At 43.9% G+C, this 15,895-nt stretch overlaps 1 protein-coding gene across 10 annotated transcripts in view; it reads right to left on the bottom strand.

Annotated features, from left to right (window-relative positions):
* KALRN (kalirin RhoGEF kinase) overlaps positions 1-15,895 on the bottom strand; it is a 660,588-nt gene that overhangs the window by 383,006 nt on the left and 261,687 nt on the right. For all 10 annotated transcript variants that reach the window (XM_041002788.1, XM_041002790.1, XM_041002785.1 and 7 more), the window contains exon 6: positions 15,261-15,383. In XM_041002788.1, coding sequence (XP_040858722.1) covers positions 15,261-15,383 — 123 coding nt within the window. The remainder of the gene's footprint in view (positions 1-15,260; positions 15,384-15,895) is intronic.

Here is a 15,895-nt window from a genome sequence, read left to right as displayed (position 1 = left end):
GGTATTATTTCCTTGCCCCCCCCTTTTTTTTGGTGTGATACTGTTGCTATACTTACTGTATCTATAAACGTCAGAAACACAACATTATAATTATCACTTATAATGAAGCTGAAACAACAAAGAAGACTTGGTGTGTATTTATAGCTTTTGTTGTGTTAACCTCTTTATCGTTTCTGGATGTCTTCATTTGTTCCTGTGGATTCAAGCTATCAGCTGGGCAATTTCTTTATACCAATATATAATTGCTCCCACCAATTCCTTTGTGCTATTGCGGGCAAACATATATTACATGTCTATATACTATAGTTCTAGAAATATATTACAAAAATATCTTCTTAATTGTTTTTTATATCAGTTAGAGAAGAAATGGTAAGGAATATGTGTTTATTCTGTCTTACAATATGTAGTCCCCTAATTATCTTTGCTAGTGCTTTTAGTGTGGCTCTGTTGGAATCACTTGCTTTTTGCGTAAAGCACTTCCTTTATTGTTTTCCTTTCAACAGTCTCTCTGGAAAACTAACCAGCCTAAAGTTTAACTTATACCTCCAATGAATGTACCAACATATTCCCAAATGTCTTTCACCAGAATCTCTGATATCAAGCACATTTTTGAGAATAAAAATGTCTTATTTGCTCTTTCACTTACTTGAGAGACAGAAAGAGGTAGGTATCTTTAATCCACAGGTCCACTCCCTAAACGTTCACAAAAGCCATGAATGGGTCAGGCTAAAGGCAGGGAATAGTTCAATCTAAATCTCCCTCTGTAAGTGCTCAGAACCCGAGCACTTGAGTCATCATCATCTGCTGCCTCCCCGGGTATGTATTATCAGGAACTTGGAATCAGTAGCTGACTTGGACTAGAACTCACACACTGATAGGTGATGTGGGCATCCCAGTGGCATCTTAACTGCTGGCTAAATACCTGTTCCCCTGTAAGGACATTTTTGAAAGCACTGATGGCTTGAAGTTATTTTTTTTTCTAAAGATTTATTTTTATTATTTTTTCATTGGAAAGGCGGATATACAGAGAGGAGAGACAGAGAGGAAGATCTTCCGTCGGATGATTCACTCCCCAAGTGAGCGCAACGGGCCGATACTATGCCGATCCGAAGCCAGGAGCCTCTTCTGGGTCTCCTACGCGGGTGCAGGGTCCCAAAGCTTTGGGCCATCCTTGACTGCTTTCCCAGGCCACAGGCAGGGAGCTGGAAGGGAAGTGGGGCTGCCGGGATTAGAACCGGCGCCCATATGGGATCCTGGGCATGCAAGGCGAGGACCTTTAACCACTTGCGCCACCGCGCCGGGCCCAGCTTGAAGTTATTTTTCTGTTTCAAGTAAATCATTTGTGGGGAAAAGGTTTGGAGCATTCTCTGTTAGAGTTTGTTTCTAATCCCAAACCATAACTTGGGAGCTAGAGATGCAGTAACAACAGGCTGGCTTTCCCAAGTGACACACCACTTCAGCAGCTGAGCACTCAGCACAATGAGGCAAGATGCTGAAAGTCTTCTTAGCTTGCTTTTCTAAGCATGGAAACTGCCCTATGAGCTAGATCAAGAGTGACTGAGGCGCCCATATTCTCAGCAGTATTGCTCCTGTAGTATAACTCTTTTTGTTTGATGAGGTCTTTTCATCACCTAGAACTTAGCCTCAACAGGTAGTTTGGGGCATAATAAGAAATGTCTTACCTGCCAAGATAGTCCTTCAACTGGGAGCAGGGAAGAGGGCATCCCTATATTCCTTGTCCCAGCAGTCTGGAATGGAATTTCTATTTACTGAGATAAGAAGGTAGAGAGAGAGAGCAAGTCTTGGTTCAAACACTACAGATTCACTGTCTTTATTAAGTTATAGGTTTTATTTTTAAAAAATTATTTTAAAAGCAGAGGGAAAGATAAAGAGGATAAGACAGAGAAATCTTCTAGCCACTGATTTAGTCCTAAAAATGCTCACCACAGCTATAGCTGGTTCAGGCCAAAGCCAAATGCCAAACACTCCAAAGCATCTCCCACATGGGTGGTAGAGGCCCAAGCACTTGAGCCATAATCTATTGCCTCCTAGGATGCATTGGCAGAAAGCTGGGTCACAGTGGAATCACCAGCACTTGAAGTGGTAATCCAATATATAATATATCTTGAGTGGTGGTTGCAGGGTTAATCTGCTATACCACAATACCCACACCCATTCCTAGAAACTTCAGATGGTTATTTCTGAACAATTTTCAGCAATTTCAGTAAAAAGCCTCTATGCAGAATTCTGTACCATGATAGGCAGGAAGTCCACTGTCTTTCAGAACTCATGATGTTTCACTTTGGGGAGAGAATGTTACACAGATGATAGATTTCCACAGAACATTCTAACATGTATATGCCTATAAATCACCTAAGAAACTCCTTAAAACCATGAATTCCTGGTGCTTCATTCCTAGACTATGAGTTTCCAGGACTGGTGTGGAAATTTTAGAAAAGTCTCTACCTATTTTTTTTTTTTTCTGTGAGATTCATTTTTTTTTTGAAAGCCAAAGGGAGAGAGAGCGAAGATGGCCGACGTAGGAGGAAGGCTGTGAGGGAGCGTCTAGTGAGAGAGGGATAGAACGCTACAGAAGCAGCAAAGAGGAACAGCAGGGAACCGCAGGGAGAGGTCCGTGAAGCTCCCTGGGACAGTGTGGAGCCAAAAAGATCCACACAACTCGGAAGAACAACAAGAACGGAGCAGGGCAAAGTCAGAGAAACCAACATCCCACTCTAGACCTGCTGAGTCACTTTTGAAAACGGCCTGACGGGAGACGCGGCCAGCTCGGAGGCAGGGAGATCTGGGGGATCGTCGCTGGCGGGAGGCCTTCGGCAGCGGTGGAGGCAGACTGCAGCAGCCGGACGTTTGGTGAGCTCGGGGTTGACGTGGCAGCCTCCGCATTTCTCGCCCCCTGCTGAGATTCCAGCCTCTGAGAAGGCGGAGCAGGCGGCCGAAACTGTTGGGTCTGTGTGGAACTACGCACAGTGGTGTTATGTTGGTGGCTGAGGGGGGCCGCGGGAAGGCGCCTCGGAAGTTCCTGCGCTGAGGGGACCAGTGCGGCTCGGTGCGCAGAGGCAGCTGGCGAGGGTCTGGAGTCCCCCACATCCTGCCTGGTGAGTGCACGAAACCACCGAGCGCACTGGTGAGTGCGCGCCGCACCGAGCGGGCTGGGCGCCCCGCCTGCAGCAGCAGCACCTCCGCAGCGCAGGTGTCAGGTGTCAGGAGAGCTCAGATTTGGGAAGTGTAGCGCTGTGTGTCCCTGACACGCAGGTACCACTCCCATAGAGTGAACTGCTCACTTCTCGCCTCCCACCCTGCAGTTCTGAGCGTGGGCGACCCACCAGGAGAGCCCTGAAAACTCCTGCACCAAACTGACACGGTGCGAACCTGCCGTGAAGTCATTATAACAGGGCGCCTGGGTCACTCCTCCGCTAAGGGCCTGTGTGGGGGAGCCACACGGGAGCAGGGGCTCTGAACACCCACACACCACGAGTGGTGGATTCACTGCACAAGAGCCACGCCTGGAAAGTGCCTCACCCACAGTCCCGTGTGTGGGAGACGCACCAGGTGGGCTCTGAAAAACCCTGCAGTCCCTGACACGGAGAACGCAGGGAGAAAGCACATAAAACCTTCTACGCCCTGCGGATTCCCGTGAAGGGGGCACACCCAGAGAGCGCCTCCATCCCTCCACGCCCTGGGGTGTCACACCTGTAGAAGAGGTGCCCAGATTGTGCCTGGAATCCACTGGGCCCCCAAGGTGGTGCTCTACAGCCCCGGGCCCTGAGAACGCACCAACGGTGCCTTGAAAATAACCACGCCCGGCAACACCACGCCTGCAGGCTCCAATCTCTACAGGAAAGCACCTGACAGCCCCTCAACACACGGGTCCATTTGCCTCACCAGAATACACCAACGCAATGGGAAAAACCACCAGAAAGAGTTGTGCTCCAGATGAAAGAGCCAGCACCCCACCAAACAAGGGCCAAAAGCCATTATCAATATCGACGATACGAGATGAAGACATGGAAGTGTTATCAGCAAAGGAATTGATGAAAATAATGCTAAAATTTCTCAGAGACGTGGACACAAAGCTGGAAGACTACCAGAACTGCATAATCACCGAAATACAACAAATCAAAACCAAACTGGACGCCCAAGATAATAAGATTGAAAGCCTCATCAACAGAATAAATGCAGCAGAGAAAGGATCTCTGACACAGAAGACACACAAAATGAAGGTGCCCAGCGAATCAAACAGCTGGAGACAAACCTCAGCAAAACTAATAAAATGATGCAAGAGATGAAGGATTACCTTAGAAAATTGAATATTCGGATCATCGGCCTCCCCGAGGGAGTAGAAAGAGAATCTGGGATGCAAGCAGTGCTCGATGAAATTATACAGGAAAACTTCCAAAACACTTGGAACACGAATCCACCCCGCATACAGGATGGACAGAGAACTCCCAACAGACATGATCCAAAGAGATCTTCACCCAGACACACGGTGCTCAAGTTCTACTCCAATGAAGACAAAGAAGGAATCCTGAGACAAGTACGAAGTAGAGAAAAGATCACATACAGGGGAAAACCCATCAGAATCACTGCTGACTTCTCCGAAGAGACCCTACAAGCAAGGAGAGAATGGACAAAGATCTTCCAAGTCCTGAAACAAAACAACTGTCAACCAAAAATAATCTACCCAGCAAAGATCTCATTTGTATATGAGAACGAAATCAGATACTTCAATAGCAAAGAAAAACTAGAAGAATATGTCTACACAAAACCAGCTCTGCAAAGTCTCCTTAGAAATGTGCTAGTCCCGGACAAAAAGGAGGCAAATCACAAACAAAGTTGGCAAATAAGAAGGTCTCCAAACTAAAGGCCGCACAAACAAGACAATTACATAGGCAACAACACACACACAACACAATCACATGGCAGGGCAAAATTGCAAACTCTCAATTTTAACTCTCAACACAAATGGTCTAAATTCACCAATCAAACGACAGAGATTAATAGAATGGATCATCAAACAAGACCCAACCATCTGTTGCCTACAAGAAACGCATCTAACCAGAAAGGATGCAAAGAAACTGAAAGTGAAGGGATGGAAAAAGATATTCCACGCCAATAGACGAGAAAAAAAAGCTGGGGTAGCTATCCTAATTTCAGACGAGATAGATTTCATTCTAACTAACATCAAAAGAGACAGGGAAGGCCATTTTATACTGGTGAAAGGAATGATCCATCAAGAAGCAATCACCATCATTAATGTTTATGCACCGAATCTTAATGCACCTACTTACGTAAAGCAATTACTTACAGACTTAAGGGAAGACATAGACACCCGCACAATTCTTGTAGGCGATCTCAACACACCTCTAACAACAATGGACCGGTCTACGAAACAAAAACTCAACAAAGAAACAACAGAGCTCACACAAACAATAGAACAACTGGACTTAGTAGACATATATAGAACTTTTTATGCTAAGGCCACAGACTATACATTCTTCTCAGCGGTGCATGGCACCTTCTCCAGAATCGACCACATGATAGGACATAAAGCGAATCTAAACAACTTCCAAAACATTAGTATCATACCATGTACCCTCTCAGACCACCATGGGATGAAACTGGTAATCAACAACTCAAAACTCCGCAGGAAGTATAGGCACTCTTGGAAATTGAACAATATGCTATTAAACGAACAATGGGTCAGAGAAGAAATTAAAGATGAGATCAAAAAATTCATGGAAACCAATGAAAACTCTGATACAACATTCCAAAACTTGTGGGACACCGCCAAAGCAGTGCTACGAGGTAGATTCATCGCAATCGGAGCGCATGTCAAGGCCCAAGAAAGACGCCAAATACAGGAACTAACCTCACACCTCCAGGATCTGGAAAAACAGCAGCAGAAGAGTCCCACGCACAATAGGAAACAAGAAATCATCAAAACAAGGGAGGAGATAAACCAAATAGAAATCAAAAAAACTATACATAAAATCAACAAATCAAAAAGTTGGTTTTTTGAGAAAATAAACAAAATAGACACTCCACTGGCCCGATTGACCAAAAAAAAACAAGAGAAAGTGAGAATCAACAGCATTAAAGATGAAAAAGGCAACATAACAACAGACACTGCAATCATTAAGAAAATAATTAGAAATTACTACAAAGAACTGTACTCCCACAAATTTGAGGACCACCAAGAAATAGAAAAGTTCTTGGACTCCCACCATTTACCAAAACTCAGTCCGGAGGCAACTGCAGAATTAAATAAACCCATAACCGAGGTAGAGATTGAAACAGTCATCAAGGATCTCCCAACGAAAAAAAGCCCAGGCCCAGACGGCTTCACTACAGAATTCTACAAAACATTCCGAACAGAACTAACCCCAATCCTCTACAAGCTCTTCAAAACAATAGAGGAGGAAGCAACCCTCCCAAACTCATTCTATGAAGCCAACATCACCTTAATCCCAAAACCGGATAGAGAACCATCAGAGAAGGAAAACTACAGACCTATTTCTCTGATGAACATTGATGCTAAAATTCTCAACAAAATCCTAGCCAATAGAATTCAAAAAATCATCAGACAGATCATTCATCCGGATCAAGTAGGATTCATCCCTGGAATGCAGGGATGGTTCAACATTCGGAAATCCATAAATGTTATAAACCATATCCAAAAACTGCAAAACAAGAACCACATAATAGTTTCAATAGATGCAGAAAAAGCTTTCGACAAAATCCAACACCTCTTCATGCTAAAAACTCTAGCCAAAGTAGGCATAGATGGGAAAATCCACAACATAATTAAAGCAATTTATGAAAAACCCAACGCCAGTATCATACTGAATGGAGAAAAGCTAGAACCCTTCCCACTGAGATCTGGAACAAGACAAGGGTGCCCACTATCACCACTGCTATTCAACATAGTCCTAGAGGTACTTGCAGAGGCCATAAGACAAGAAAAAGAAATCAAAGGCATACGTATAGGAAACGAAGAAGTCAAGCTTTCACTATATGCAGATGACATAATCCTATACATAGAAAAACCAGGAGACTCAATACAGAAACTGCTAGAACTTATACGAGAGTTTGGCAGAGTGGCGGGGTACAAAATTAACGAACGAAAATCAACAGCCATAGTGTACGCAAATAACACCAAGATGGAAGAAGATCTAACCAACAGGATACCATTCAAAATAGCAGAGAGAAGTATGAAGTATTTGGGAATAAATCTAACCAAAAGCGTAGGAGACCTATTCGAAGAAAACTACAAACTATTTAAAAAGGAAATTGAACAAAACCTCAAAAGATGGAATAACATCCCGTGCTCCTGGATAGGCAAAATCAATATCATTAAAATGTCTATACTACCACAAGCAATATACATTTTCAACGCAATTCCAATCAAATTGCCCAAAACATTCTTCACGGAACTGGATACAATGATTCAACAGTTCATCTGGAAACACAAAAAACCACGAATAGCTAGAACCATCCTGAAAAATAAGAAATTAGCAGGGGGAATCACAATCCCGGACCTCTGGACATACTATAGAGCAGTGGTAATCAAAACAGCCTGGTACTGGCACAAAGACAGAAAGGAAGATCAATGGAATAGAATAGAAGCTCCAAAAGGGAACCCACACAAATACAGCCAATTAATCTTTGACAAAAAGACTAATGACAGCTTAAGCAAGTGGGAAGGACTCTTTAGTAAATGTTGTTGGGACAACTGGCTGATAGCCTGTAGAAACAAAAAGATAGACCCACATCTATCACCATACACTAAGATCCAATCTACATGGATAAAAGACCTAAACCTACATCCAGAAACCTTCAAACTCTTGCAAGAAAATGTAGGAAATACCCTGCAAGACCTAGGAGTAGGTACCGACTTTCTAAGAAGGACACCAAAAGCAATAGCAGTTGAGAACAGAATAAACAAATGGGACCTCATCAAACTAAGAAGCTTCTGTACAGCAAGGGAAACAATCAACAAAGTAAAAAAGCAACCCACAGAGTGGGAGAAGATCTTTGCACACGATATAGGCGATAGGGGGCTAATTTCCAGGATATACAAAGAACTTCAAAACAACCAAAAAACCAAAACAAACAAGCCACTCAAGAAATGGGCACGGGAAATGGGCAAACATTTCACAAAGGAACAAGTCCAAATGGCAAACAAACATATGAAAAAATGTTCCAGCTCCCTAGCAATAAGGGAAATCCAAATTAAAACATCGATGAGGTACCACCTAACACCAGTAAGATTGGCCCACATAAACAAGAACACCAACGACGCTTGCTGGCGAGGATGTGGGGAAAAGGGAACCCTACTCCACTGCTGGTGGAGCTGCAAATTGGTACAGCCTTTATGGAAATCAGTCTGGAGAACACTCAAACAACTCAAAATCAGCATACCATATGACCCAGCAATAGCACTCCTAGGAATATATCCAAAACACCTGTTTTACGACAAACCAACATGCATCCCTATGTTCATTGCAGCACAATCAGTAATTGCAAAAACATGGAAGCAACCGAAATGCCCATCAGCAGAAGATTGGATAAGAAAGCTTTGGTTCATCTACTCCATGGAATACTACTCAGCTATTAAAAAAAACAAAATGCAGTTCTTTGTGGCTAAATGGGCACAACTGGAAACTATAATGCTAAGGGAAATGAGCGAATCCCAAAAGATTAGATACCACATGTTTGCCTTGATTTAACCTGTAATTTTTTGTTTGGTGGTTTGTTATTTTTTGAACCTGTCATTGATACTGTCTCAACCCAGATGTTTCGAAGAATGGAACTTGCATTATTTTTAACATATTGTTTACCCAATACTATGTCAATTAATTCCATAATGTTGTATAATGATACTGAGGCCTTGTTGGGGCTTTTAACTGACTGGATCTTTACTCTGTTAGACCTATCTTCAGACCATAGAAGGTCTCCCCAAGAGGCCACTGAACTTATCTGGACAATAAGACGCTGAACTTTATGCTAGGCAGGTGTTTGCAAGCAATGAATCTCAACTGAACTTGAACTATGGTTAAGCAACAAGGTGGAGGAATCCACCATGGGGGGAGGGGTATGGGAGGGGTGGGGGGGATCCCCAGCGCCTATAAAACTGTACTACATAATATAATGTAAGCAACAATAAAAAAAAAAAAAAGAAAAAGAAAAAAAAAAAAAAGAAAGCCAAAGGGAGGGAGGGAAGGAGAGAGAGGAGGCCAGAAAGAGAGAGAGGGAGAGGTATTACATCTGCTGGCTTACTCCCACGATGGCTGCAACTACCTCCACTGGGCCGGCTAAAGCCAGGAACTTTAATCCAGGTCTTCCACATGAATATAGGAGCCCATACACTTGAGTCATCTCCTGCTTTTCTCAGGACATTAGCAGGGAGCTGGATTAGAAGTGGATTAGAGCAGCCAGAACATTCATCAGCAACCACATGAAATGCTGATATCACAGGCTGCAGTATTATGCCACAATGCTTGCCCCCTCCATATTTTTGGGGGCAGGGGAAGTACTGAAAGGACTAATGAATACCAACGAAGAACTATCTCTTCTCCTACTCCTCTTCCATTCTTAAATATTCATTTTATTTTTATTTGAAAGGCAGAGAAATAGAGAGGAGACACAGAGAGATGGAGATATTCCGTCCACTTTTTAAATCCCCAAATGGCTGCATTGACTGCAATGGCTGGAGCTGAGATAATTTGAAACTAGGAGCCTCTTTTGTACCTCCCACATGGATCCAGGGGCCCAAGAACTAGAATCCTCCTCCTCTGCTTTCCCAGGCCATAAGCAGGGAGCTGGATAGGAAGTGGAGCAGCTGGGACATAAATCGACATCCATATAGGATGCCAGCACCAAAGGTGGAGACAGCCAACTGAGCCAGGACAACAATTCCCACCCCCTTAAAAATACAGATACAAACACAACAGACTCTGTGTCTACTAAAGGTTTTTGCTCTGATGGCATGATCAGTTATTGGCTCCTGAGACATTACCATAAAAAGAGTGTTGTTTGGGATGGGGAGGAGGTCACAACAAAATTTAGAAATCCTGCCATTAGGAAGGTGCTGCTTGCTTGGAGTGGGGCAGTGTTGCAGAATCATGGTTCAGGCTGGTCAAGAACCAAAGAGGAAAAGGGGACCCCAGTGCAAGGATGCTCAGATTGGTGTCAGGGGATCATCTGTCTGAGGACTTTTATTTCTCTTGCACCAGATATGACCTTGCCTTGGTGTTGCCATTTGGAACCTTCCTGAAAAACAAAGAGAGGCTACCGCAGGCTCTGCTGCAGTTGGTCTGATTTGCACACCATCAAGCGGCAATGTACGCCTCTGGTGAGCGAATAATAGGATTAAAGCAGCTATCCGGTGAGCTGTGGCAGGGAGGCCTCCCAGAGCCCAGCTGCACATTGTTATCACTAATGTGCATCCCTTCAGTCCTAACAGCAGAAAATGAATACTGTTTCATATTTTAAAGCTCTAGACAGACACTATTAGCAATTCATTTTTTCCCTCCAAAGAACTAGCTAATTAAAATTGTAAATAAGGCTGTGCAATGTTTGTGTGCACCTCTTTGAGTGTCGTTCATGAAAGTGCTTCTTAATGTGGCTGGCTTCACAACTGTGCAATGCATGTTACCATCTGATTTCCCTTCTCTCTGCACACACTCCTGTCAGAAGAGAAGGTTCTATTCAGGGGATGGAGAATTTATGAAAGGGATTCTACTGGAGAAAGCAGGATAAAGAAAGAGGCAGGTCCCAAAAAGTTCAGGAGACCTGGCTATCTGGGGCATCATAAGAAGCCAGATAACATTTTTGTACTGGGTTTAGTAAATGGGTATTGTTGTTGTTGTTGCTGTTGTTATTATTATTATTATTAAAGAGCAAAAGAATAGGATTCCTCAGGGGAAACTGCAAAAGCATGCTTCAACAAAAAGCTGAAGAAACCAATTGTAACCTTTTCCTGTCAGAGCTGCTGGTGTTACACACTTGGGCATCACTCCCACACTCTGTACTTAGAAATGATGGACTTTCTTGGTACTTATTCACCAGTAAGAATGAGGAAACTTCTGATTTTTCATTCACAATTTAATGATATATAATTATTATTATGTTATGGACTGAACTGCATCGCCTCACAAGTCATATGTTAAAGCTCTAAACTCCTGGGCCCGGCACGGTGGTGCAGTGGTTAAGGTCCTCGCCTTGCACGCCCGGGATCCCATATGGGCGCCGGTTCTACCCCGGCAGCCCCGCTTCCCTTCCAGCTCCCTGCCTGTGGCCTGGGAAAGCAGTTGAGGATGACCCAAAGCTTTGGGACCCTGTACCCACATGGGAGACCCGGAAGAAGTTCCTGGATCCTGGCTTCGGACCAGTATAGTATCGGCCGTTGCGCTCACTTGGGGAGTGAATCATCAGACGGAAGTTCTTCCTCTCTGTCTCTCCTCTTTGTATATCTGCCTTTCTAAAAAAAAAAAAAAATAATAAAAATAAATCTTAAAAAAAAAGCTCTAAACTCCTTTACTAAAATGTGACTGCATTTTGAAGGTCTCTAAAGAAGTAATTAAGGGAAGCCATTTGAGTGGCCCTTATCCAGTGTAACTGGCATCCTCCTAGAATCAGGTGATATTAAAGTGTGTGTGTACATGGAGAAAATCCAGGTGGGGGCACAGGGAGAGGACAGCCATCTGAAAGCCAAGAAGCTGGGCCTTGAGAGGAACCTCCAACATCTTAGCCTTGTACTGCCAGCCTCCAGAATTTCTATTGCTGAGGCACCAGGTCTGTGGCACTATGTTATGGCAGTCCTAGCAAAGTCTTCCATCATGCATGGTCACCTTCCCTGGAAGCAAAACATTAGATGGGAGGAACGAAACAGGGGAGGTAAGTACCAACCCTTTTCATTTACAAATACACTCCCCTATGCTAATTGTTGAAATATCAGATCCCTCCCCCTTCTTCTTCTAAGACTTACTGGTTTATAATTATATACCTGTGAGAGTATATATTTAGCATCACCTTCAAAGCTCCATAGGACATGACCACCTCTGTTTTATTCACTATCATACGCCTAACATCTGACACTCCATCAGATCATTCCTTATCTATTCAATGAATGAACAGACAAGTCACAAGATTTTCAGGGCCTTGAATTAGGAAGTTTGACTGATATGCCTTGGAATTTCCTTAAGTCTCTTGTAACTGACTATAAAATGTTGTTCAAGTACACATTTCTTTGGAGAGAGGACATACAACCTTCACTAGGTTCCAAAGGAGTCTGTGATCTCCCCCTAAAACAAAGAATCACTGAAGACCTCCTCTGCAGCCTGAAACAAGGTATGCTGTATGTGTATTGATATGAACACATGAATCTGTGTGTGTGTGTGTGTGTGTGTGTGTGTGTGTGTGTGTGTGATTACAAAGAACAGAAACAGACCAGCTTCAGTGGATTTACAGAGCAATCCACATTCCTAGCCTTAGGGCTAGGGCAATGGCTGCTGGTATTTAGGTGGTCCTTGGTTGGTGCATCCATCACTAAGGAGGGACAGAGTGGGGGTGGGACAAGGGGGATAGGAGACAGCAACCCCTCCTTTCACCTTTTCAGGCTGCTGACATCTCTAACTCCTTTTGAAAATAACAAACCTGTGACCCTCCCGGTTAACAAAGGCACAGAGGTAATGTGCAAAGCAAAGGTTCCCAGGCCGTTGGATCAAAGAATCCTGGGATTTCCCTTTCTAGCCCTGCAGTTGGGGAGGAGAACCAGCCTCATCAGACTAAAAGAGGCTGCTGAAGCTGGCACACTCACACAGAGGGCGGCAGCAGGATGGGCTGCAACACACTAATTGGCTGTCACACAGGAAATCTTGCTCTCTCTTTTCTTCAGTTCAAGAAGAAACTCCCCTTCAGTAAATTCCCTCCTTTATTCCTGTGCAAAAATTGGGGACTTTGGCAGAAGAAGTGGCAGAGAAGAAGCTTTTGATGTTCCCATAACTCTCAGTTATCCATGTTGCTAGAGAAGAGCAGTAGTGCACAGTTCAAAGCCAAAAGCTCTTTCCATTTAGCTTTGTAGTGCATTGTTTAAAGAAGCTTGGTGGCAGACTTCTCTCCCTAATTATGATTGTCTTTGTTGCTTATTAAAATGGGTTTGTCTGCTTTAGGGCTGGGCATTTGGGTGATAGGAAGATTCTGGCACAGAATTTTATTGCTCACCAGAAAAGCTACAAGATACGGAGATAATCAGACTTAACTAGATTTGAGTTCAAGTTTTTAATCACCTGTGATCAATTGCTTTGCTCCTCTGTGAAAACAGTGAGTCAGAAGTGAAAAACAATTCTAAGAGATCAGTTGGAAGGGAACCAGTCATTATATTTAGGTGAGGACTCAAAACTCAAGATTGTTGGGCCCAAACTTAATAACCCTCAGTAGTGCTAACTCTCCTGCATCGTCTCACTTAGCAGGCCTCTACTCAGCCTTCTACTTAGCAAGAAATTGGGGTGAACATTCTGCACAAATCTTCTGATGTTCATCTCTCCCTCACACCCCTCCCCTTCTTTCTGGGTCACTCATTAGAGCTATTCACAGCCATCTTGACCTCTCCTTCCCAACACATGGAGGGATGGATGGTGCAGCCAGCATTTCAAGTTAAACATGATGGTGTGATTGGCAATGGCCAATGAACTGTGCATTGTGAGGTAGACAATGAAATAAGAGTGAACGAGTCATTTCTCAGTGGAAGGTTTTGAGGCACGTGTTTGACTCTATTTGTGTGGCAAGACAACTGGAAGTATCTCACGTGGTAGCTGCTCCATAATCTCCCATTCCTGGGATACTGTGGTAAGTAACAAGCTAAAGATGAATGACAGCAGGAACAAGATATACATCTCCCTTGTTGCAGCATGATTATCTGGGTTTTTCTCTCTCCAACTCCATCAGAACGATTTAAGGCCAAAATTATCTCTCCTTAGAGTTGTTTAGACTTAAATATGCACATAACATATTTAATGTATTTAAACAATCTGGTGGAGAATGAAATCCTCTTTCTCGGCCCTGTGATTCCCCCCAGGTTTCTATTTTGCTAACACTTGCTAACTTCCAGCACCATCAACTGAAATGACAAAATGCCTGGTTTCAGAAATATGGGGAAAGGTGGAGTTACTCTTCAAGACTAACAGCATGAGAAAGAAAAGCTGGCAGAGGGAAGAAAGAGAAGGGGAGAGAGAGAGCTATCTGTTGTAGCATCCTAAGCTGCAGACACTCAGAGCACAATGGCTTTGAGGAGCTAACAGGATTACAAAACAAAGCCCTGGGGCAAACATATGGAAAAAATAACCCAAAGTGTTCAGTTTATGGGAGATCACAGGTGTCATCTGTCGTAGACGCCTACATCCTCATCATTATCACAATACCAGCATTTACTGATGACTTACCACATGCACGGCACAGTTCCAACTGCTTTTCAATTAAATCATCAAACTTTCAAAACAACCTTCTATAGCAGCTATTATTACTTCTCTTATACAGATGAAGAAACTGAAGCACAGAGAATATAAACTTTCTTTGCCTAAACAGCTAGTAAAGAGCCCTCTTTGAATTTTGCATCTGCTTCAACACTCCCTTCTATGGGGAGCTCATTAACTCCCACTGCATCCAACCCAACTCTCACCCTCATACAAGCCATGTGCTGCCTTCCCCTCAAACTGTCATCCCTTGAACATTGCTGCCTTTTAGACTAACGCAGAGCAGTTTCACTTGCTTTTTTCCAAAGCAGTCCTTCAAACATTTGAAGGCAGCAATCTCTCATCCCTTAGGGTTCCTCTTCTCTAGCCTAAACAGTTCCAGTTCACTCAACCGTTTTCAATGTGCCATAGCTTGAGGCCCTTCACCATCCCAGCATGGTGAGTCACACATGCTAAGAACCCAACAATGTCTGTGGAAGCCAGTGAAGTGGAACTGGTGACTCTCCCACCTTCCAGTCTGGGACAAGCTAAGGCCTCCTACAACCCCGAGCACATTCCTTTGACGACATAAAGCAGAATCTGGCACCAGAAACAGGACCACAATCTGCTTCAGGAACAACCAGCTGGCCACAAGGCCTGCACACATCCCCAATCTGGCTCATGGATGTAGGTGTTCAGTCTCATTCTCACTCAAGCTTGCCCTTCCTCCTCCATTCCAGCAACCCCCCTCCTCCCAGAAGTGGAGCTGAGGAAAGCTCCTTTACTCACCATGGAGTTCATGGCAAAGTGATTGTGCTGTGTCTGGAGGTCTAGGGCATGCTGGTAGCTGACTCCGATCTCTGTGTGGCTCTGCAGAAATAACTCTTTGTTGTGGCTTATCCAATCAAACATCTAGAAGGGACAAAAAGATACAGAGTGATTAGAAGATTCATGGGTCCAACAGGGCAAAACATTTGGAGCTTGCAGTGAAAAGGAAAACCCTCCTGTTGGTGACTGGGGGAAATTCACCATCATTCCAAAGTCAGGTGGGCCACAGCCTGCTTCTCATGAGAGCCCCCACTTTTAATATAAGGACCCACCAACAGCCCCATCCTAAGAGAAGAGAAAATAAGTGAGTGAATCAAAAATATGGGGAAAGAAGCTATCCATTACACCTGGCTATATCAACCCTTTGTACAAAACCTCAACAGGTTCCATGCTTGCCTTAGGTGTAAGGACGACTGGAATAGCACCCAAAAAACTGACCCACACCATCCTGAACCCAGGCCACCTTAAATACCTGCTTACCCAGCTCTACCGCAAATCCCTAGGTCTCGGTCTCCTTAAGGCCCACTTGCCTAAGTAAACTTGTGACCTTTAGGTTTAAACCATGCTCTCTGCCAATCCCTGCATTTTATGACCGA

Source organism: Ochotona curzoniae, unplaced genomic scaffold, assembly GCF_017591425.1.
Source record: "Ochotona curzoniae isolate NIBS_2020 unplaced genomic scaffold, NIBS_Ocur_1.0 scaffold_2587, whole genome shotgun sequence".
Classification (NCBI taxonomy): Eukaryota; Metazoa; Chordata; class Mammalia; order Lagomorpha; family Ochotonidae; genus Ochotona; species Ochotona curzoniae.
The sequence above is the reverse complement of the archived record's forward strand: the minus strand, read 5'-3'. Positions and strand labels throughout refer to the sequence as shown.